Source organism: Erpetoichthys calabaricus, chromosome 6, assembly GCF_900747795.2.
Source record: "Erpetoichthys calabaricus chromosome 6, fErpCal1.3, whole genome shotgun sequence".
Classification (NCBI taxonomy): domain Eukaryota; kingdom Metazoa; phylum Chordata; class Cladistia; order Polypteriformes; family Polypteridae; genus Erpetoichthys; species Erpetoichthys calabaricus.
The window spans coordinates 196,143,777-196,168,742 of record NC_041399.2 but is presented as its reverse complement, the minus strand read 5'-3'; the positions used below and the strand labels follow the sequence as shown (position 1 = coordinate 196,168,742).

At 40.5% G+C, this 24,966-nt stretch overlaps 1 protein-coding gene across 5 annotated transcripts in view; it reads left to right on the top strand.

Moving 5' to 3' along the window:
* arhgap39 (Rho GTPase activating protein 39) overlaps window positions 1-24,966 on the top strand; it is a 448,090-nt gene that overhangs the window by 228,336 nt on the left and 194,788 nt on the right. For all 5 annotated transcript variants that reach the window (XM_051929199.1, XM_051929198.1, XM_051929195.1 and 2 more), the window contains exon 2: window positions 18,771-19,223. In XM_051929199.1, coding sequence (XP_051785159.1) covers window positions 18,771-19,223 — 453 coding nt within the window. The remainder of the gene's footprint in view (window positions 1-18,770; window positions 19,224-24,966) is intronic.

Here is a 24,966-nt window from a genome sequence, read left to right as displayed (position 1 = left end):
CGAAAACCCTTCCAGCGCAGTGATGAAAAAATGGCAGACTGTATACAGTAGATCAAGATCCCACCTTGGTATTGTCTTGCTATTATGGCTTCCTGTTTGTTATGCCACGTAAATCGTCATTAAAGAAAGCTAAGTTATTTTCTCTTATGTGATTTTTACCGCCGTATCACTATGGGAGAGGTATCACCTTTTAATATCATATCTATATAGTTTTCGGTTACTTAAAACGTCACAATAACAAAAGAACTTATTCCAATTAAGGAGCTATATCTCCCCCTAAAGGAACAATGAGTCCAATGTGTGAGCCAGGATTGAAATCCATCCTGGGGCAGAATTGTGGCCTCAAGGACTGAATCCATCCACACAGTCAGAGCAATAGATCAAGGATCTTAGAGCTGCAAGACAGTAACACTAAACAACGCAGAATGAGCCAAGTTACAGTTTCTAAATATTTTATTATTCTACGTTCTTGACGCGTTAAAGAGCAAGCAAGCACAACATGTCATCTCCACATATGTTGGAAAATAAAAACAAGGGTTTTTGTTGTTTTTTTTTTCATCTCAATAATAAAAGATTCTACTAGCTGACAAGTGCAGTGTCTCCCTTTTTCTGCTTTGAGCAACTTATGAGAAATGTCACAAGCAGCTGGCTGTGCTTCTCTTCACTTATTTATTCTAATAGATGTGCACATGTTGTGAATGCACAGCCTCAGAAGTGATGTTTTAAAAGGTTGATGTTTTTATTGTCTGTTAGTTTGTTGTTTATTAAATTATTTAAATTGCAGAGCCATGAAAGCAAATGTGTATTTACTAATAGGAATTATTTAAAATGAGTGACTCGCCCCCTCACAACACTACTTTAATTTACCCTTTAAAAATTCATACACCCCCTTAGTGCAGCACAAGTTTAAAAGCAGAAAGGGAGAAAATGTAATCTGTGAAATCCCTGCACACCCCTCGCCATGGGTGGTTTGTTCCAAAACTGTAGAAATTTGAATGGAAGATCTTTTAAAATTTTTTAACAACTCAAAAGTGCGTACACTAACTAGGGCTGGGTATTTCCAGGTACCAGCATTCGTACTACCTGCATGTTAGACCAGGTCATCTGCTGGAAGCTAAGCATGTTCGGGCCCGGCCTGTACTTGGTATGGAGACCATCTAGTAAAAACTTGGGTTGCTTCTGGAAGAGGTGTTGGTGAGGCCAGCAGGGGGCACTTACCCTGTGGTCTGAATGTGCACCCCAATGCCCCAGTGCAGTGACCGAGAAACTCTGCTATAAATATGGTGCTTTAATGACTCATGACTAATGGTCATTAAAGATCCCTGGGCATCGTAAAGAGTAGGGCTTATCCCGATGTCCAGGCTAAATTACCCTCCATGGCCAAGTTATTCTGGCCCCCTAATCATCCATCCATCCATCCATTTTCCAACCCGCTGAATCCGAACACAGGGTCACGGGGGTCTGCTGGAGCCAATCCCAGCCAACACAGGGCACAAGGCAAGAACCAATCCCGGGCAGGGTGCCAACCCACCGCAGCCCCCTAATCATCCCCAGTCTCTAATTGGATATCTCTCTCACTCCTTAAACACCTGATAGCTAATGTGTGGTTAATGTACTGATGCAAAAAAGTGTCTGCCGTGGCATTATCCAGGTGGATGCTGCACAATGGTGGTGTTTAACGTGGCTCCCCACTCTCTATGTAAAGTGCTTTGAGCAGTGAGAAAAGCGCTATATAAATGTAAAGAATTATTGTTGCCTCATAATACAATATTATTGTAATACTGTGATTTTTTTTGCTTTGTAATAGATTAAAGGGTAAGTTCAGTATTTTTCAAGTTGAAGTGAATTTTTCACAACTTTGGTACACTTTAATGTACTTGTTATGCAAAAGTGACTGCGGTTTTGAGAGAAATTGGAATCAGGAGAGATGACATGTATAAGTCAGAATTAATGCAGATGTTGTAAACATGAAGATAATATTTAAATAACAAAGCTCAGGATGTGTAGCTAGAAATATAATCTGAGAACAGAGTGGTAAGTCATATGCCAAAAAAGATACAACCAACCAAAGCCAAGAAACACAAGGAGTAAATCATAATCAAAGAGAGAAAAACATTGTCAGCAAAAGCTAACAGTATGAAACGATGCAAAGGATTTTGTTTTTTTCTTTGACAAATCCAAATCATAGGTGACTAGATACAAGTAATGCAGGCTTTTTTTTAAACATTGTACTGGCTCCGGGAACCACCTCCCCCACAAGAGAGGGGGTCACCATCAACCCCTGGCTTGTACAAAGCAAGGCAACACAGAAACTGTATAAATGAGAGATTTATTGGAGGAATAGGGACAATGCAACAAAATAGCCATCAGGACCAAAAATAAGCGAAAAAAAAAAACCACTTACCTAACTGGTGATCCAAATCAAACAAGTCCTAATAGGAAAGCCACAAGAAAATCCAATTAAAATATGCAAAAAATAGCTGACAGCCAGAGGTCAAAATAAAAAAAAATGCAGTACTCACAAATCCCACCAAAATGCACCACCCTGGACTTCAGTTGGGAGCCTGCATTTATAGGACTGGGGGTGGTCCCTTAATGGTAATGGACAGATGGCCACACCTATTGGGGTCCACTCCCAAAATAAAAGGAACATAAGAGAACTGCAGAACAGACATAGATACCACATAATAGCTAAATAGAATAAATTAACAGTGAAAGGTTAAAAGTGAAAAAAGCAGACAAAAAGAAGCAATTTAAATATAACCAGTGGGAGAACCCAGGCTTGACCATAATATTGCCAAAGGAAACTGTATTCCAGAGTGAAGCTTTTTTAATTTTATTTTAAAACACCATGCATTTTAAATCGATGTCTACAGGGCATACACGTACAGCATGTTTATACTCACATGCTGTGTTCATAATAAACTTGTTTATTAAACTTTCATGCACAAATACATTATTGAATACTCTTTTTTTCTTTTTTTAAAAAATAAGGATAAATGTTCCCTGATAATTAACCATTTGAAAAAAAAATCTTGTGATCCTTTGCATCCATTTTTTTAACCTTTTTACTTCCTTAACATATACCCATGGTATATATAGAAAAAGTATCGTGACAAAGTGAAAACTTGAAGTTCAGGTTTTGAACCTATGTGTTAGGAATCTCTGATTGTGATTTGATGGCATCAGGAGTACTGTTAGAATGTAGGATTGTGGACGTGATAACTGAAAAATGAGTCACTCAGTCCAAATAAAACTTGGCACAACTATTAGTAATGCAGAATGTTACAAGTCTATTTATGCTGAGCAAAATCACTTGCTATAGAGATAATGATTTTGCTTTTTTCACACACTTTGTTCAGCCATATTTTGCTGCTAAAACTTAAGCTTTATGTGAGGGGAGGTCATTGGCTGAACGCACCTGGTTATTTTTTTCATTTCCTTTTATTTGCAGTTCAGAACAGATTACATATTGTAGAGGTGAGCTTTGGCTAGTCAGGTTTCACAGGATGCGTGTTAATACTGCAAAAAGCAATTTTAGAAGTATGGTTGTGATTTTTGGACAACTGTAAATACTATTATTGTGAAGTGGAAGTACTGAGGAGCAACAACAGCTAAGCCACAAAGTGGTAAACCACTGTGATTTGAGGTCCGTGGCGCAGTACAGGTTTTAAGTAAATAATCGCGGCCCGAGAGCATGCAGGCTCAGAACGGGTGCAATTGTGTGCATGGTGGCGCTTCTATGTGCTTGGTTGCTGTGCTTGGCTGATCGCACACTAACCTGCAAATGCAAACAGATCAGTCAGGTGCCTCATTCGTACCTCGGAGTGGGCAGAAGGTCCCATCTGCACCCAGTCAGGTTATGTAAAGGAGTCTGCATGGCAGAGGGAAAGGGGAGAAAGAAAGAACAGAATCAACAAAAAAGGAATGGAGGTTAAAGAAAAAAGAAGAGAGAGCCAGAGGCAAGAATGAGAGAACCCATGTTACAGAGAAATGGAGGCAGGGAGTGAGCCGCAGGGAGAGGAGCCTGGGGCTGCAGAAGGGGCTCTCCTATTGAGTAATCCTGGGAAGCTGAAGTTGCCCATTATGCAGCATCTCCCGTAGACAGCAAAAGGACTAGCGGTAATGGATGCTGAAAGACCAGCACAGGGAACCTGAGCCAAGAATTAAGGGTTGACTGGACCTGTCGGAAGCACATCTCCGCTGGCTGCAGGATCCTGTGCGGGGTAGGCAGAGGAGATGTTGTGTTTTAGATGGAAGCATGGAGGACACTGGGGACAGCTTCCTGCCTGTGATGTTACCCTCGATTTTATGGATTATTTAGGATTATTTATCTGACTTTTTAACCTCAACTTGAGCACTTGTTTTATGGATTATTTATTTATTGGTTTGAATCACTGCACTATTTTCACTTTGTTCTGGATTCATTTTAATAAAAGCACTGACACTTTTTGTACAAACCCCGACTCATCTTGGTCTGTGATTATCGACAGTTTCGGGTTGAAGAGGCTCTACTAAGAGACAGAGGAGCGTGGAGCTAACCCAGACCATCACAAACTCACAGAAACGCTTCGCTGAGTGCTGAAGTGCATGATGTGCGTCTATTTTCTGTTGCATCACTCACCACATAGTCCCAAACTGTCTCTAGAAGCAACATGAGCACAAGGACTGTGCATCAGGAGCTTCATGAAAAGGGTTTTCATGGCTGAGCAATGCCAAGCACCAGTTGGAGAGCTGCAAAGCATGCCTTCATTGACTCTAGAGCAGAGGAAATATCTTCTCTCGAGTGATCAATCACACTTCACTTATCTGGCAGTCTGAAAAACGAATCTGGTTTGGTGGATGCCAGGTGAACGTTACCTTCTGGACTTCATAGTGCCTACTGTAAAGTTTGGTGGAGGAGGTATAATGGTCCTATGCTGTTTTTCAGGGTTTTTGCTAGGCCCCTTGGTTCCAGTGAAGGGTGCAAATAAGTGGTCACCTTCTAATACTGATCTGGGAAGAATAAAGGCAGAAAACTGTAATGAGCCCACCACAGAGTGAGGGCTGTCATTGTAACAACGCAATGAAACCGAAAACGGATGGCTGTTTTTACTCGCTGTTGTCACAATCCTGAAAAGGGCAAAATAAGAATCATCAAAGAAAGTCATGTTTGTTTTTCTTCCAGATACTCATCCCATGTGTCAAAGATTTATGCCAATTAAAGCCATGTCACATTAGATGACTTTTCCAGTAATTTATCCATCATAGCTTTCATTTACATAATCTTGAAGAGTCAAAAGAAGTTGTCGGTGTACTCCCATGAAGACAGTCACATTATTTGACATACTTCGTGGCTCGGTCCAGCCAACAAAATCAAGAAGGGGGCGAGCTCTGTGTGCATGAGAGCTGCCAACCATTGAAAGGTTATCCGGAAGTGCAATAATTATAAATGCGGCAATGAAGAAGAAGGTGTTTTGGACCTCACAAATGAAAGAGAGACCAGTCTATCTGACAGGATGGTAAAAGAAAAACGAAGAGCCGAGACCGAGGCTGAACTCACCGTATCTGTTAACCCTTCATATAGAACCCGGTGTGTCAGGCATCTCTACATAAAATCTTCATTTGGATCTTGATCTTTGTTTGTCCGCGAATGAATTAGAAGAAGAATCACTAGATGGCAGTAGAGAGACAGCTAAAACATAGGCATTGCATTAAGAATCTCCTCCAGGCTTATAGTACTGAAGACTGTAGTACTCCAGTCACACCTCAAAACACAGACATTCAAACTAAACAAATTGTTGTGCTTTAAATTAACTAATCTTTATATATAATCTTCATTTGGATCTTGATCTTTGTTTGTCCGCGAATTCATGTTCAGCCGACACGGTATCCTTCAATAAGGGCGCACACAAAAAGGCGAGCTTCAAAAGGGTGACCTCAATTGGGCGCATCAAATAAAGGCAAACGCAACCAAATTATTACAGAAAATTTATTAGCCAAAGGCAATGACTGAACGTATAAAGAGGCGAAAGCAACAATATCAAAACATCCAATTAATTAATGCATGAACTTCTAAGCGAGACGAACATTTTCCAATCCTATATTCAGTGCATTTCCAGATGTGTTTCCCGTTGATAGTTTTCTCCTTTCTGAATGTGTATTCTTCAACTACGAGTAGATCTGCACCTTTGTTGCTCTTCACATATTCCAGAGCCATTTGAACTAAATTATCTACGAACGCCTTTATTCGCCGCGCCCAATTGAGGTCGCCCTTTTGAAGCTCGCCTTTTTGTGTGCGCCCTTATTGAATAGAACATATAAGTCGGACACACTTCTGTGATTTTCAATCAGTCGGCGTTTGGAGTTCAAGAAAGAAGCATTGGTTCTTCCTTACTCTTTGGATTGCCACAAAGCAACCTGCGAGATTGGACAACGTGAAGACGCTGCTTATGATTAACCATCCATAAGTCGTGGGAAGAGAACCAGAAATGCTCCTCCACCACCACATAATTACTATTAGGACAGTGATTCCGAGTAGGCCATTCCTATCGAATCAGTGTCCAAGGGTTTTGTTTTGTAATTTCGTTTCCCTTATAAAAAATCATAATGCTGTGTGATGAAGGGCCCAGTTCACGACTGACAGCCGCGTTTAAACAGGGAGCCCTTCACAGACAACTTTAACACACGCAACGTAGTTGGGCGCACATGGTTAATTATGCTATATTGGCTGTCAGAAAAAGAGATGAGCATGACTGTGCTGGAAAATCATCAAGTGGGTGCTTAAGTTTGACATGCTCAGCAATTTTTCTTTGTGTAAATTAGCATGGTCCAGCAATAAGATCAGCAACGGTGATTGTCCAGTCTGACATACTTTACAACTAGAAGTCACATAATGTGATATCGTCTGTAATGGCAGTGTTTATTTCTTCAGGAACACTGTCCATCAGTGACATAATATGTGTTATGCTGTATGTAATCTTGTGCTCTGTGGTTGTAGTCACCTGTATTGTGTCTTGCTCTTTTCCACTTAGGGGCTACTGTGTTGTACTGTGTCTTTATGTGCTTAATGTTCTTTGTTACTGCTAGATAAATTTGAATTTCTCCTCCGTGATAAACATATCTGTCTGTCTGTCTGTCTGTCTGTCTGTCTGTCTGTCTGTCTGTCTGTCTGTCTGTCTGTCTGTCTGTCTGTCTGTCTGTCTGTCTGTCTGTCTATCTATCTATCTATCTATCTATCTATCTATCTATCTATCTATCTATCTATCTATCTATCTATCTATCTATCTACACTGTAGAAGGACACTGACTACCAAGTGTAAATCATAACAAATTTCACAAGTCTGAGGCCAAAACACTGCAAGCTGGAAATATCATCTGTTCTGCCACCCATACTAAATTATACAGTAGCTGTACATCCTTCTTGGATCTTTTCACCATGCAGCATAGTGTAGAGCAGATGTAGCCAGTTCTGGTTTATGGGCCACAGTTGCTGCAGCCTTTCACACCATCTTAATTTAATGCCTGTCTTTCTGGGTAATTGAGCTCCTCATTTAATGAGATGCCTCACCTCACATGTCTGACTATGCCTTTTAGTGCTGTGGCTTTTAATGGGCACGAACAAGTCAAATCAGTTTGTACACTTCTTTTAATTTGATTTCTAGATACAAAATAAAGAATTCTTTATTTGTTATTTGCACTTAGCCAGTAGGCAGTTAACAGTAAAGGCCATATCACATTGGATGACTTTTCCAGTGATTCTCAGTCGCAGTCTTCATTTACATAACCTTGGTGAGTTGGACTTCCTTTGTCTAGTCTGACATTCCCAGAGACTGACTCCAACAATTCCATGACTGGCTTTGTCTTTAGCCGTAGAGGTGGGTTTAGTGTGCCTGACAGCTGACAACCAAAGTATGCTCATCCTGAACTACAATGCATATCATGCAGCAATGAAGATTAAGGAATACGGGTGTTTTGGACCTCGCAAACAGATGAGAAGCTTGTCTGTCTGATGTCTTATGTTTTATATACTATGACAGAAAGTGAAAAAGGAAAAGATTGTGGCTGAACCTTTTGCACAGCACCGTCTCCATCAGGCAGCACACTATTGGCCGTCATATAAAAGTACTGAGCACAACTGTGCTGGAAAGTTGGCATGCAGTTAGTCAGTAAATTAGATTTTTAGTCATGTCGCAATCTTTTTTCACTGTTCCGTTATTTAACCGAGTAATAATTTCCGTTTGTTTGTGCTAATGTGATCTTTACTATCAGTTTTTTGAGACTTTCGAATTTTAGTACTTTCATTATCTCTAACTTGGTCTGTATATGTATCGTGGCAATGTTTTTTAACCTCTTTACGATGTTCTTCTTTGTCATCTACTCTTTGTCTTTTATTTCCGGCCCTGGGCGTGGTTAAATCTCTTGGCACAAAGTCTCGTCTCGCGGGACTTGAAATTATCTCTCTGAAAAAGTCTCGCCTCGTCCCAGAATTTTTTTATATAATAGAGAGACTTAGTTTGGCAAAATGTAATTTTATTCCTGTCTTTATTTCTCTTCTGACTGCAGTTATCGTGCTGGTGACATCGCAGATATGACACTATAAATACACAATGATTTTACCTCAGCTTAGCCCTCAATGGATAGGCTGTGTTGTATTTAGCTTTTTCTTAAGCAGGCTTTAGCACTGCAAGTGACTTATTTGCCTTTGACATCTGAGTAATGTCTTGTTTGTTTTGATTCTTGGTTTTTTAATTAATTTTTGGTCTTATGGTTTTGACTTTTGCTTTCTCTGACTATCTCTCTGCCTGCAATTTCATTTCATGGTCTTTGTGTTAATCACATTAATCTTCAGACACCCTCATGTCTCCTAATTGGGCTAATTTAGATTTACTGATTAAACCAAGACACGCATATTTAGGATGTTAGAGGAAACCAAATCACCTGGACGTCTCCATACAATGACAGGGCAAGGATTCAAAGCCAGTTTCCTTCACCTATACAGCAGCAGTGCAAACTTGTGCGTCTCCAGTTTTCCCATTCTTGCAAAATTTGACATATGATAATGGTAGCAACGACCAAAACATCTAATTAATCGACACGAACCATTAACTACAAAATATGGCTTTTAATTAAGAAAGACAATTTAGCCACTGCAGTCCTCCAAGGCCATGGGCCACCCTTGATTTCCCAGGCCAAGGTGTTGGACTCTAAATGACAAGATTATTACTAAGTACCCTCACTGTTGAAATATGAAACACGTATACTGTAGTGTATTGTTAGTTTAAAATGCTTTTGGTGTTATGATTAGTGTTCACTATTTATTTTTTGTACATTTTCATGAACATACAACAAGTTACCTTATAGGCAAATATAGTGTTTTCAGGTTGAAGAATCCAAATCTGACATTTTTTAGCTAGGGTTTTATTTTCAGATAGTGATTAATTTTTGAGTTTTTTCCCACAAGCCATCTTGGTTTTCATGTGTGCCACCATTTTGAGTAGCTGGTGCTATGATGTTGCAATGCAACATGACCCAGAGGTGCACAGCACTGATGTCATCATTGCAGTGGGATAAAAGATCATCTTCATATACTTCTGGTCAAACAAGTTTGTAGATAAATCTAAAGAATTCTCTGCGTGGTTGGTATTAGTGTTCAAGACCTCTTATTCTGGCTGCGACTTTTGTTTTTGGTGTAACGTTTTCATTTTCGTGAAAGATAGGACAGACTCTTAGCTAGTATTTTGATATTTATTCTCCTGGTCACGTCCATTATTGCAAGTGCATTCATGCACTGAGTTGCACTCTGCACTTTGTATGCATATATATACTGTAAATATATATATTTTTTTATATATATATATATAGATATTGTAATGGGTGGCTGGGGATCATGCCCTACTGAGAGGCGTAGAAGAGCAGGGGAATGGGAGAGGGGCAATTTATACCCCTGGACATGAGAAGGCAGCCCCCCTGGGTTGCATAGAGGCCACAGGCTTGGGGCTTAGAAACTCAACCCTGTTGGGGTCTGTGGCCACCGCCAGGGGGCGCCTGGACAGCTCCGGAGCCGTGGACTGCAGCACTTCCGCCACACCCGGAAGTGCTGCCAGAAGAGGAGCTGGATTCACATGCAGCACTTCTGCCACACCCGGAAGTGCTGCCGGAAGGTGATTGGAGAGCACTTCCAGGTGCATAAAAGAGGCCGCCTCACTCCATTCAGTGAGCTGAGTCGAGAGGAGGAAGACTAAGCTTGTAAGGAGATGAGTAGAGGTGGCACAAGAAACAAAGAAGAAGTGTAATATAAGGACTGAGTTGGTGAGACGGAGGATTTGGGCACTGTGTGTGCTAGAAAAAGAACTGTTTAATATATATAACAGTGGAACCTAGTTTCACGAACGTCTCTGTACACGTACAAATCGGGTTACAACCCAAAAGTTTGCCAAACTTTTGCATCAGTACACGACCACACACTCGGTATACGAACAAGCCAGTTTCTCTTTCGGTTTGTGTGCGTGCAGATGATTTCCGCACATGTTCAGTGTCTCCCTGTGCATTCCCTGTGCAGCGAGCGAGACACAGAGAGAGACAAACACCCACGAGAGAAAGAGGGCTGGCAGCAGGCCGAGAAGGCAGTTAAAGAATGCACTGGGCTTGTTTTTAAAGAGACTGATTCGAGCATTGTTTTAACCTTGTTGTATTTACTTTCTATTGGATTTTAACCTCCACTTCACTTCTGTTTACAGCGATCGGTTCGTTGCGTGCATTGTTGCAATGTTACTTTTCTTGGTTGTTTATTAAATTACGAATTTTTCAAATGTTCATTTTTTCCCTGTGCTTAAAACTCATTAAAAAAAGTGTTTTTAGCGAGCGGTTCGTAGTGCTATAGCACTAACTCTTGCAATGTTAGTTTTCTCTGTTGTTCAAGGTTTTCTCAGTGTTATTCAATGTTTTTACATTTAGTTTACTATTACGCAGTGCATTCTATGGTATAATTAACTATATTTGTGCTTAAAAATCTTTAAAAAAAATATACTTACGTACAGTACGTATGGTCTGGAACGGATTAATTGTATTTACATACAATCCTATGGGGGGAATTACTTAGGGTCAGAGGTTCCACTGTATATATTTACATTCTATGTCTTGTGGCTGTTTTTTTTTCCCTTATCTGAGGTGTGTGATTAACTTTTGTGTGTGTGTCGATTATGTAACTTTTAATTGGAGAGTCACCAAAACAGAAGTAAAATTCCTTGTATGCATGCAGACCTGGGTAATAAATCTGATTCTGATGTGAATGTCTGTTTGTTTGTTCACTAATCATGCAAAAATGGCTGAACCAGTTGTTTACAAAATTTTGCATGTACCTTTCCATTGATCCAACTTAAAATATAGGAAATATGGTACATCGGAAAGAGGAGATATAATGTGTGTGGGCAACTCTAAAACCAGCACTGTAGCACAGACAATAATTCCCATCAGGCAGCAGGATTGGGCTGAAGCGAGGGTGTCGTCATTAGCACATACAGTTTTATACCATCCATAGCAGAATCTCAGAATCTCCACAGGTATATACAATGTTTTCTTCTCAATTAATTTCGATAACAGTTTCATTGTCTCGCACGATTATAGCTTTACCCTAAGAGTAAGTCTTTTTGTCTGATCATGGTTTGTGTTTGGCAATATTGAATTTCCAAAAGACTGTTTTTCCACTGTTTATTTATACTCCAGCAATGCTGGGTACTTCAGCTGGTATAAAATGAAATTTGCGTTCTTACTCTACACGAGTTTAAGATTTTCCCATCTCAAAACACTTTGAGTATTCTATCCATCTATTCATTATCTGATGCAACCTCTCCTTATTGGACTTTATGTATACATTTTACAGATGCATTCCTTCATAATATCACACTTCATTCAGCCCTCAATGATTTACATGGTGAGCCGGTGCTAGGATTTCAGTCTGTGATGCTCGCTCTTCACTTACTTTGTTTTAATGTCTGTCACCTAATAGAAAGAGATCAAAATGTTTTATGTTATTAATGATATGGAACCTCAGAAGATCTGCTGATATACTGTACATACTTAAAGGTATACAGTGATCCCTCGCTATATCATGCTTCGTCTTTCGCGGCTTCACTCCATCGCGGATTTTAAATGTAAGCATATGTGAATATATATCGCGGATTTTTCACTGCTTTGCGGATGTCTGCGGTCTACAGTACGTGTGCTTCCTCAGTTGATTTGCCCATTTCAATTCAAACAAGGGACGCATTTGAATTGAAACAAGGGACGCTATTGGCGGATGGCTGAGAAGCTACCCAATCAGAGCACGCGGTTAAGTTCCTGTGTGCTGCTGATTTGCTCAGCGACGGAGTGCTGCATTAACCAGGAAGTCTCATCTCACTCATTCAGCATTAACGTGCACAAGCGCCAACAGAAGATGCAAATGATTGCAGAAAAGATAAAAGTTTTGGATATGTTGAAGGAAGGAAACAGCTACACCGCTGCAGGACACCATTACAGCATAAATGAGTCCACGATTCTTTTTATTTAAAAAGGAGGAAAAGCGTATAAGATCTACGGCCGCAGTGTCTTTTAACCAGGGTGCAAAATGATTTGCAAGTAGTCTGGATGGAATCTGCTTTAGGGATTTGGATTGAAGAGTGATGGAAGAAGAACAACGGCGGTGCTAAACAGTCACCTGAAGAGGCTCCTTTAGAAGAGCTGTAACGCTATCCTTTGTTGTGCAGTAAAATTAAACTCATCGTTATCGGACAAGTCGTCGTGTCATTGTTGGTGGGTAACCATAATTAATTATTTACATACAGTACTTATTACATGTACATAGTTTAGTGTCACTGTACACACATTTTACTGTATACAATTTTTCTTGCATTGTACGTATTTATTGATGGTGGCGTGTCTGTCGTAATGGCTGTAACATATGTGATATCGGAGACGCTCAATATCTTTAAAATAATATTTAGGTTTTACTGTATGTAAACTGTGTTTACATACATAATTTCAATGAGTCTTACCTAATATCTAAGAGAATACAAAGGGTTTATGCTGTATAATTGTGCTTGAAATGTTTATAATAGTGTGGGAGAGTTTATAAGGGCTTAAAATATATAAAAATAACCATATAAACATATGGTTTCTACTTCGCGGATTTTCTTATTTTGTGGGTGGCTCTGGAACGCAACCCCCGCGATGGAGGAGGGATTACTGTACATCGAAAATGCACTGAGTGTAGTGTAAGACATCTCCCCTTTTGTGCTTTGAGACTGTAACCTACTTTTTCCCTTTTTTGATTGTACCTGGCTGTGTTTTTTTGTTAGATTTCAATGTACTTAAGCCAGGAACCATAACATTTTTTTAAATAATCTCAAAATGATTTAGTTAATAGATGAAGAGTATGTGAGGTTGTAAAACTTTTTATGTTTTTAATAGCAGGAATTTGACCTCCATTCATAATATTCTTTAAAATCCCAATTGTCTAATCTTCCATCTGTACTTTATAGCTTTGCTGCTGTGAGAAAGGAGACTTTTCCACTTTGAGCTAGGTGGGCTTTAGTCCACAGGGTAGTGCAGGGGAGCGTCTGCTAACATGGCTTGTACTTTTCGGCATTGCTTTGCTGCAGTCATTCCTGCAGCATCACCCCCTCTCTCTGCCTCTCTCACTGCTGTCAAAGCTGCAGTGGCAGGGAAGCGTTTTGCTTCGGGCTCAGTTTGAGGAAACACACACGTGGCGTTAATGTGTCAGCTGCTCAAGGTGAGATATTCTACTGTTTTTTGGATTTATTGACTTGTATTTGTATTTAATGGGGGGGGGGGTTATAAGGGTAATGCATTACTGGTTCATACCAAGTGACGCATTGCTAGGTACGTGACTTGTCTGTCTGGAGTTTGTATCTAGATGAGAACCAAAGAGTAATTTGTGAATATTGTATCACAGAATACTTACTTGAACTACTGACTACACATTCAGCTCAACATAGTCAAGCAAACAGTTTGTGCCTTTGCTTCACTATGTCACAACACAAGAAGCATCACCCCAACGCCGGGGCTTGGTTGTGATACTGTGTTTCATTTTCATTTTTAAGTCATTCATGCCAGCATGCCCTTTGCACAGGCGATTGTAAGTTACCAGAGAATACCATCTAACATGCTTTTGTAGGCTACCATAGCAATGGCAGTGTTTGCCTACCTACTTCCAAGTACACACTCCTATAGATCTACTACTACTGTACTACTGTACATACCAATGAAACTCTTTTAGTTACCTATAAGAAGCATTCACTCCTCACCTTAGACCATTTTGCATTCAATTATGTTAAAATGTTAACTTAATTGTTTCTCAAACGTTATTTTTCAATTTTGGGTCTCTGGGGCAGGATTCAGTCCTGAAACAGCATGCCAGTCAGCAGTGGATGTGCAATTAAATTATAAAAATGATTGGCATATACTCACATAATTAGCCTTGTGTAGGTATGTGCATTATGGGAGACTATGGAATGATAATTCCGTTTATTTCTATTGTCCACTATATATCAGATCATACATTTCAACATTAGAGGCTGTTAACTCGTTAGGTTAATTAATCACTACTAGAAAATGTTTGGTTTATGTTTGCTCCTCCTATAAAAGTAATATCATATTTGAAGATGAACAAGCCAAATTTCTAATTTCTGAACCACAAATTGAACCACATACAGTACTGCAGGTGAACAAATTGAACTAAAAAAATCAGCTTTTAACTCTATTGGTTCGGGTATCCCATGAAGCATTAAAGCACCATGAGGAAATGACACACGATCAACTATAGCGGGGTTTGGGGAATTGGAAACCCCCATTACGTAATGGGTGCCAGTGCACTGCTAGGCAGTGAAACACAGAGCTTTGTCCCCCAATAACACCCACTCTACAGTTCAAAACCAAATACAACACACAGTTGAAATAGCTGGTATACAACCGGGACCACCAGCAGGAAAGATGGGCTGGGTGAAAGCAGCAGGAGCTGCATCTAATTCAGTTCTCCTTGTCCTGCCTGGCAAAAAATGTCAATCAATCCTTGAAACCAGTGACTTTCATGATCAGGGTTTGCATAGAAATCAATATGATTATTGCAAGGTCCAAATTCCATTCTTTTAAAAACAGATATTCGCCTTTATGAATACTCCGGCCACAGCAAGGAACCTGCTAGAACACATATTTCGGCTGCTCATTCACAGGAGACAATTGTGCACTCAGTGCTTGATTCTTTTCTTATCATAGAACAGGAGCGCTAACTACACGGCACATTGCAAGACACCGGTTGGACCATGATAAAGTCAGACAATGCACCTCACTCAACTTTGGCAAATCATGATGCAGCCTTCCTCTTTGTTGCACCCTCTGAAATGCCATCACACACCCGTGGGGGTGCGGGCACCCCAGGTTTGGAAGCCATGCTCTACAGAGTCTACAACCTCAGCTCTAAAGCTCAGCAGTTAGTTCCAGGTTGTGACAATATTTGTGCAATGAACTGCATCCTATGTTACTTCTTGAATACTCCTTGCCAAAATTTCCAAATGAAATTCCAGCAATGCATTGTTTACTGGCCACTTGTTAACTTGCCAACCTTTTCCCATGGATTACTATACAGTTCACAGATGCATGCATTGATAAATGGATGGTACATAGCAGTAGCAGCGCCAGAGTGGGTCTAAATTTGTCACAAATGGGCCTAATGTTTATTTTTTAACTGTGTTGCAGGTGGCTGGGGGAGGTGACCCAGCCGGGACACCCCGGAGGAGGGCTTATGCCTCCCCCAGACCACATGGGGGCGACTGCCCTGGCGGCTATGGGGACCACAGGTATAAAGCTTTGACCTCAGCACTTCCGGGTGTGGCGGAAGAGGATGGGGGACACCTGGAATGCTTCCGGGTGCAGAGCTGGTACTTCTGCCACACTGGGAAGTGCCGGCAGAAGCTCGTCGGGAGGCACTTGGAGCACATCTGGGTGATTATAAAAGGGGCCGCCTCCCTCCATTCAGGGGCTTGAGTCGGGTGGAAGAAGGACAAGGTCTGGGAGGAAGCAAAGAGGCGGCCTGAAGAGAGAGAAGGCATTTGAGTTGGCCTGGACTTTGGGGACTTTTGGGGTTAGTGTGCACTTTATTGTAAATAATGGACTCTGTAAAGAAACGTGTGTTGGGTGAGTTGAACGTGTCCGCCTGTCTGTGTCCGGGTCATCTTCCACAACTGTTAAAATTTCATTAAAAAATAACATTACATAGTTTTTTTGCACATCTATTTTGACCGGTTTTCTTAGCACTAATTTAACTCTTTCGGGCGGATGTCGACTTTTGTCGAAATTCAGTGGATATAGAGGACAGGAATCAGCTGTAAACTGCGGCTAAACTCACTGTTCTATTTTAGTTTGACTCTCTTTCCTAGAAGGAAAGTTAGCTTCAGTGATCTGACCTTGATTCCCTGCGCGTACATGAGTAGCGAAGAGATCTGGCGAGAAACCAAAGCGAATGAGCAAAGCAAAATTCTTCGTGAATGATGTTTTGCACACTATTGTTGAATCAGACTTCTCAGACTACGATTTTGATGCAAGTGATCTGGAGTTGTAGATCGAAAACAAAAGTGATGTTCCAGCATCAGCCGATTGTGGTGCTGAACACGTTTGTGTAGCTGATGCGCTACAGCAATGTTCGCCTGGGAGGACCACCACTTACGATGACACGAGGTACAAACCAGATTGTGTCGCACTGCGACTGCTACCACTGGACCCACGCAACTGCTGCTGTCAGAAACCGTAAACAGACACCAATATCAACTACAGCATGCACAGCAAGAGACATTTTATGTTGATTTACTGTATGTATGAAACAATTTCAGGAAACTGAGATCTTTGGAAAAAATATTCAGCCCTCAAAGAGTTAAATCTGCTTACAAATGGTGAAGATAAATTGACTGCCAACCTTTTGCTGATACGCAAGACATACAACCTCATCACAAGGCACAAACAGCCAAATAATATTCGTTATATGATGCTATACTGGTTAAAATTATAACAGTCCAATTGCCCTTTTGCATTCCTTGCAGTTTGTGTATCCAATACGTGCGTTTCCAGACTCCAAACACCCAAGTGAATCTATCCTTCACTAGATTATTACAAAAATGTCAAAATCACATTTTTTGGTATCCTGTATTCCAGTCATGTATTGTTACTCAGTTATTTTAAAGAGCCGCAAAGCTGCGGGCTTTACCAATTGTAACAGAAGTTGGAAACGTTAATACCGATTAATACCAAACCTGTGACCTGGCCAATCCTTCAGCATTTGGCAGATGGGTGGCATTAGATTTTTCAGCACACTCAGTAATAGTGTTGGTAGCACATCCATCGATAAAGTGAACACAGCTAGCAGAGAAGTTTTCACCCACCATTTATTAGGGTCCTGGGACTTTTTGTAAATTATTAACAGGTTATTATCTGGCCGTATTATTGAGTTGCGTATCATTATAAAGGTTTTCAACACTCAGATGAAATTGTTTGTTTTTTGATTCAATGTTTTGTTATAAAGTTCATTTTTGATTTGTAACATTTTTCGCTGCCATTTTGTTTTTTGTTCAGCTGCACTAAATTTCCCAGTTTTGCCCAGTAAGGGGCGTGCCGTCGGAGGTCATGATCCTATTACTCATTACTCATCATGATTAAAGGGTCATTCTAGGTTCATTTCCTTATCCGACTAGTTGCATTTTAATTGCATTAATTAGTGTTACTGACTTTAAAATCTGAAATCATTTTTGTCTTTGTCTCACAGTTTTTGTTCTCCTGGTTCAGACTCTTGTTTTGTTTCTATTTTTTTTCTCTGTCTTTTCTTCCCATTGTTCTCATTTTCTCTTGCCCTCTGGGCCGAATACCATTGGGGCATGACCAAAATTTTCAGTGCCAACATCTAACTCTGGCACATTTTGCTCTTCTGTTTGTTTCCTTTCTCTAATAAAATCAAAAATGGCTGTTTGTCAAAATATTATTCATGTTTCCTTCCAACAAGACCTAGGCCATCAGTAGTGATGGGTAATTCGTGAGCGATTTGTTCTTTTTGAATGACTCTTTTCGGTGAATTATACAAGTCAATTCGGTGGAGCTCAAAGGGAGTATTGGTTAGTATTTGATAGCCTCCTCTTAACCTGACGTGTTTTTAGTGGCTGTGATTGACAACATTTTAAGTCTGTCTTATTTTCTAAACCTTGCTAAACAGGTGTACTCTGTATAACTGCCATCCATATGTGTGCTTTTCAAAGAATTAGAGGAACTTTTCTTATGATAAAGTTAACACTGGTGATTTTGCTGTGTAAGTTTATAATCGACTGATATTTTAATCAAGGGAGATGTGTATTAAAATACATGTACTGTATGTAGAATAGGCTAATTTTCATTTGAGGAAAGAAAAACAGTTTAAAATGCTAAGCTATAGAGATGGCCAGTGATGAAACTTGAGCGACATGGACCCACCCAGACCCAATACTGGCACCACCCTGATACATGGTTTGAAGATTTAACTTATAGAATGCCTTTGAAATGCACCAGTGTTCATTATAATTTAATAATCAGATGAACCTTTTTGACAGGCTGTCCCAGTGGCTGGTATAAAGTGAAGCTTGTTGAGACATTGCTGTATTGGCCCTGTTGTTTTTTTTTTTCTAGTATCATTTGTTAAATGGTTAAAGTTATGCTAATTGGAATCTTCGGTAAAAGAAAAATCACTGTTTAACACTTTCCTTTCTTCTCCTTTTTTGCAGGCTGGAGTGGGTAGAAATTATAGAGCCTCGCACCCGGGAGAGGATGTATGCCAATCTCCTTACTGGGGAATGTGTATGGGACCCTCCAGCTGGTGTACGGATCAAGCGCACCAGTGATAACCAGTGGTGGGAACTCTTTGACCCAAACACCTCTCGATTCTATTACTACAATGCCACCACCCAACGTACCGTGTGGCACCGGCCGCAGAACTGTGACATCATTCCATTGGCCAAGCTGCAAACGCTGAAACAGAATACAGACTCCCCGAGGGCCTCTACCGATAACAGCCCTGGCAGGAACAGCAATGTTAGCCGTGAAGGTAGCACCTCCTCCTCGCTGGATCAGGATATCGAAGGCGGGGAATCCAGAGGTGCCGCACCACTGGGGAAGACAGCACAGCAGCCGCAACAACAGCAGCAGCAGCACACCCTGGGCAGAGAGGACTCTGAGAGGTGAGTTAGGAATCCATACTGAAAATGGCTTGAAATTAGTTATACAAGTTTTCTTGAAGCATTTGGCTACATTTTCTGAACCCACCAGTAAGAAACTGTGAACGTGTCCCCTATTCTGTCTTCAGTACTACTATACAGATGCTGTACTTGCATATGTAAAGTCAGGTCACTCATGAGTTAATATACTGGCTGATGACATCTGTCTGTAGACAGACATTTTAAAGTCAATGTTCAGGTAACTACTGTGTTTGGGTGGCACACGTCTACAGAATTAATAGAGAAGAAGAAGAGAAATTAGACAACTATCATAGGACTGGTAGGTGCCAGAAAAGGCACAGACCTCTGTATTTCATTTACTCTAAACAAAAACCTTAAAAACAACATTTAGCTAAGGCATAGTTTCCATTCCAGACCTCAAGACCTCCACTGATAGTTGGTTCACGCTCTAGAATGCCAAACACTTGAGTCATAGAAATTGTATTCTGGTTCCAATTGTCACAGTTTTGAAAAGCTGAGGTGGAAACAATAAACCCAACCTCTTGCAGTTCTGCTATTTAATATATATTTCATATATTTTTTTGATTCTTTTTATCTGGAAAATGATCCCTGTGGGTTAGATAAGCATCAGAATTTAGATGTTGCCTTTGTTTTAGAAGATGAATAAGTCATCTTATAAGCTAATTGTTTAGAAGTGTGGTAACTTATGGGAACCATATGACTACCTAGTCGTGTTCTTGTGTATCCAGACTTTTAGCACACCCTGTGTGGCCATAGCTCCCAGGACTAAAAGGACCATTTTGAACTTTAACAATAGTCCTAATCCCCTAAAGGGGAGGGTACATTCTATTGCAGATCCAAGTAATAGTAAGCTAAGGCCCAGCTACTCTTAAGCTTTCACTTATAATTCTCCTATGAAATGTTTATTAAAGGAAATTTCTACTTAATAATAAATCATTACATTTATATAGCGCTTTTCTCAGTACTCAAAGCGCTATCCACACAGGGAGGAACCGAACCCACAATCTTCCACAGTATCCTTACTGCAAAGCAGCAGCACTACCACTGCGCCACCTGTGAGGTTATACTCATGAATGTATACTTAAAGTGGGTATGATTGATAAGAAAGGTAAAAAATATGCACCACATAAGGAATATATCAAACAAGGAGCATTTTGTTGATTAAGCCTATTTAGTTGTCTAAATTTCCCAATATCTCCACCAAAACTGTTTTAAAATATTAACGGTTTCAGTACCGCTAATACTTCTGTTGGTTGTTTATGTGAGATTGTCATGACCTTTTTTGATGGGACGTTTAGCAAACATGGACTGACCTTCGACTTCCTGTCTTACCGTCTCTTAAATACCTGTCAGAGCAGAAGGGGAGGGGCTAGTGGGTTGCTGTGAGAAGTGACTTCAGAGTTCTGCTCATGATTTGTCCTTCAGTCAGTGAATGAAAGAGGAAAAGGAATTAGCGACTTCAAAACCCCTCCCAGGGTGGGAACCGTTCTTACCTTGTTAGATCCTTGATCCTTGAAGGTGCTCCCAAGGCGTGTGTGCAATAATGGCCGAGAAGAAACCATAAAACCTTACAGCTAGAAGATGGTAATAAATGATCTCTAGCTCTGAAAGGTTGGACTATGCTGCCCATGTAGGGCTGAAACCAGGCAGAGGTGCACTTTCTGCGAATGGGCTAAGTTGAAACATGTTTTGGTTTATGGGAAGAATACTAGAGCTGTTTGGGACACCAGGGGTGCTGTGGGTTCTGTTGCCTGTCATTGTTACTCTAGCCCATGGTGGAAGGCTAAGGAAGAGGGATAACGAGAGTAAAATGTTTATTTAAATAACGCAAAGCTAGTGTAAAGAATATGCAGAAATATTAAGCGAGGAATTCTTTTCCCTTCAAGAAAATGGTTCACTTTGGCATATAAACAAACAGCACATTTATATTGTGACACTTCATACAATAGCCTTTAAATAACATATACTTGAAAGGATTTTTCTTCTTCTTCTTCTGCTTCAACTTTTCTCACTTCTATGCATGGTTGATCATTCTTCCCCAAACAGCTCGGTCCTACACCACCTCACCAATCAAGCCCTTTTCCTTCAGATCTTCTTTTACTTATTAGTTCAACTCCACTTTGGCCTCCCTCATTTTCTGTTCCCCTGGACTTCCATTCCCATCACTCCTTTGCTCACATATTCATTGTCTCTCCTCATCACATGTCCATACTACTTCAACCTACTTTCTTGTACTTTCTTACATATTTATCTCTCATTTCTTATTCTGTCCTGTTTTTTAACTCTACACATCCAACATTCTCATTTTTGCCATATCTAACTTCTTCTCCTGTGTCTCTCCTTTACTGCTCATGTGTCATTTCCAAACATCATTGCTTGTCCTACCACTGTCTTGAACAATACTCTTGATACCTTCTTCTAGTTGTTCCATCCACATTGCACTCTGTGGGTTATCTCTGCATCTAATTCTCCATCATGAGCCGCCACTGATCCTTGTTATTTAAACCTATCCACTTGTTTAATAGATTTTCTTGCAGACTAACTTCTGAATCCTGATCATCAGTAAACTTCATGTGTTCTGTCTTCTTTCTATTTATTTCCAATCCTCTATCTTCCAAAGCTCTCTGTCTCAATATGGCTGCCGAGTTGTGCTTCTCAGTGTGCTCTTCTTTTTAGTTCATGGTGTGTGAGATGCTCCTTCATCAGGATGGTGAGAGAGAGATAGGGAGGGGTAAAGAAACCAAATTTATACATTCTTTGTCCAAATCCTTACACCAATAGGGTGTCATGCTACAGAATGGCCTCTGATTCAAACCAATCCCGAACAGCTATACTTCAGACAAATGGGGGCAAACAGTTGCTTTCACATCTGCCCCCAAAACCATTTGTTGAGCTGATGCTTGCCAGCTAGGTAGTCTAATTGAGAGAGTCCTGCAGATTATCACTTGTCAAACTGGTTTTAGGCACTTCTCCCGACCCTATCATAAAATTACAAAGACTCAGTCCTTAAAGGGGGGAGGGGGGTGGTTTAGCCAAATATCAAACCACCTCTGTTCCTGTCAATGATATAACACTAATTATACATTGCTTTGTCTAAGTTACAATTAAAGACATATAAAATATTTATCCTTGTATACAGAATTTCACACCACAACATGTAGTATGAGAGGGGTTGCAATGCCCAATTGCATCCTACATTAGGGTCATTGCACGAGCAAAAGAATTTCTGTTACATCAGAAATTTCAGTTGGTTATATTTTAGTGTGAGCAGTCAACAAAATTTTGATGTTGTCATCAAATTTCCCAAAATTCATTGTGCATCAACCGAAGTGCATTGTATATTGGATGTTGGTGCTTTCATACTCATTTTAACCTTTTTGATTTCTATCATATAAAACACACATTCAACTAAATTCCATTGACAAAAGTATCTTAGGAGACATTTACTGGAAGAACCTCAAATAAACACACACATTGGTAAATTAGATTACGTATCTCTAAATCACTCTTTAAAATAGACAGACTGTATTATCCGCATTAAAACTGTCTGCATATCTAGTTATGTCTTATTCTGTTCTTTGTAGTTTCAAAATACAATAAGCAAGAGCCAGTACTACTGCTCTTTTCTTTGTTGATATTTTAAGAAGCTGGTGGCAATTTTGTTATTTTTTTTTTGAATGGGTAAAGCTTTATTGCAAAATGTCACTGGGTAAAACTATCTGTCAGGGCACATACATCTGTGCACCCGGTTATGCCATGTCAATCGGACCATATATATGATCACATACAGTGCATCCAGAAAGTATTCACAGCGCATCACTTTTTCCACCTTATACAGCCAAAATGGATTAAATTAATTTTTTTCCTCTACACACAACACCCCATAATGACAACGTGAAAAAAGTTTACTTGAGGTTTTTGCAAATTTATTAAAAATAAAAAAACTGAGAAATCCCATGTACATAAGTATTCACAGCCTTTGCTCAATACTTTGTCGATGCACCTTTGGCAGCAATTACAGCCTCAAGTCTTGTTGAATATGATGCCACAAGCTTGGCACACCTATCCTTGGCCAGTTTTGCCCATTCCTCTTTGCAGCACCTGTCAAGCTCCATCAGGTTGGATGGGAAGCGTCGGTGCACAGTCATTTTAAGATCTCTCCAGAGATGTTCAATCGGATTCAAGTCTGGGCTCTGGCTGGGCCACTCAAGGACATTCACAGAGTTGTCCTGAAGCCACTCCTTTGATATCTTGGCTGTGTGCTTAGGGTCGTTGTCCTGCTGAAAGATGAACCGTCGCCCCAGTCTGAGGTCAAGAGTGCTCTGGAGCAGGTTTTCATCCAGGATGTCTCTGTACATTGCTGCAGTCATCTTTCCCTTTATCCTGACTAGTCTCCCAGTTCCTGCCACTGAAAAACATCCCCACAGCATGATGCTGCCACCACCATGCTTCACTGTAGGGATGGTATTGGCCTGGTGATGAGCGGTGCCTGGTTTCCTCCAAACGTGACGCCTGGCATTCACACCAAAGAGTTCAATCTTTGTCTCATCAGACCAGAGAATTTTCTTTCTCATGGTCTGAGAGTCCTTCAGGTGCCTTTTGGCAAACTCCAGGTGGGCTGCCATGTTCCTTTTACTAAGGAGTGGCTTCAGTCTGGCCACTCTACCATACAGGCCTGATTGGTGGATTGCTGCAGAGATGGTTGTCCTTCTGGAAGGTTCTCCTCTCTCTATAGAGGACCTCTGGAGCTCTGACAGAGTGACCATCGGGTTCTTGGTCACCTCCCTGACTAAGGCCCTTCTCCCCTGATCGCTCAGTTTAGATGGCCGGCCAGCTCTAGGAAGAGTCCTGGTGGTTTCGAACTTCTTCCACTTATGGATGATGGAGGCCACTGTGCTCATTGGAACCTTCAAAGCAGCAGAAATTTTTCTGTAACCTTCCCCAGATATGTGCCTCGAGACAATCCTGTCTCAGAGGTCTACAGACAATTCCTTTGACTTCATGCTTGGTTTGTGCTCTGACATGAACTGTCACTGTGGGACCTTATATAGACAGGTGTGTGCCTTTCCAAATCATGTCCAATCAACTGAATTTACCACAGGTGGACTCCAATTAAGCTGCAGAAACATCTCAAGGATGATCAGGGGAAACAGAATGCACCTGAGCTCAATTTTGAGCTTCATGGCAAAGGCTGTGAATACTTATGTACATGTGCTTTCTCAATTTTTTTATTTTTAATAAATTTGCAAAAACCTCAAGTAAACTTTTTCACATTGTGATTATGAGGTGTTGTGTGTAGAATTCTCAGGAAAAAAATGAATTTAATCCATTTTGGAATAAGGCTGTAACATAACAAAATGTGGAAAAAGTGATGTGCTGTGAATACTTTCCGGATGCACTGTATAAGACAGGCAATCCTATTGTGCAGTGTGAGAAGTCGCTTGACCCTCAGTTTCTAAAATTCGCACATTGTATGCCAAGCATAAGGCACATGATGGAGGTTCTGGGCCTGGGAGACTAGAATACTTACTTTGTTGGCTTTAATGCACATCTCTCTGGAGTGGTAGTACCGTGTTAGCCATATGCAATGAGAAGTCAAGCAAAAATGACACCTTTTATTGGCTAACTGAAAAAATTACAATATGCAAGCTTTCGAGGCAACTCAGGCCCCTTCTTCAGGCAACTTGTAATGTGGAGTGGAAATGTTGATAGCCATACTTCAACA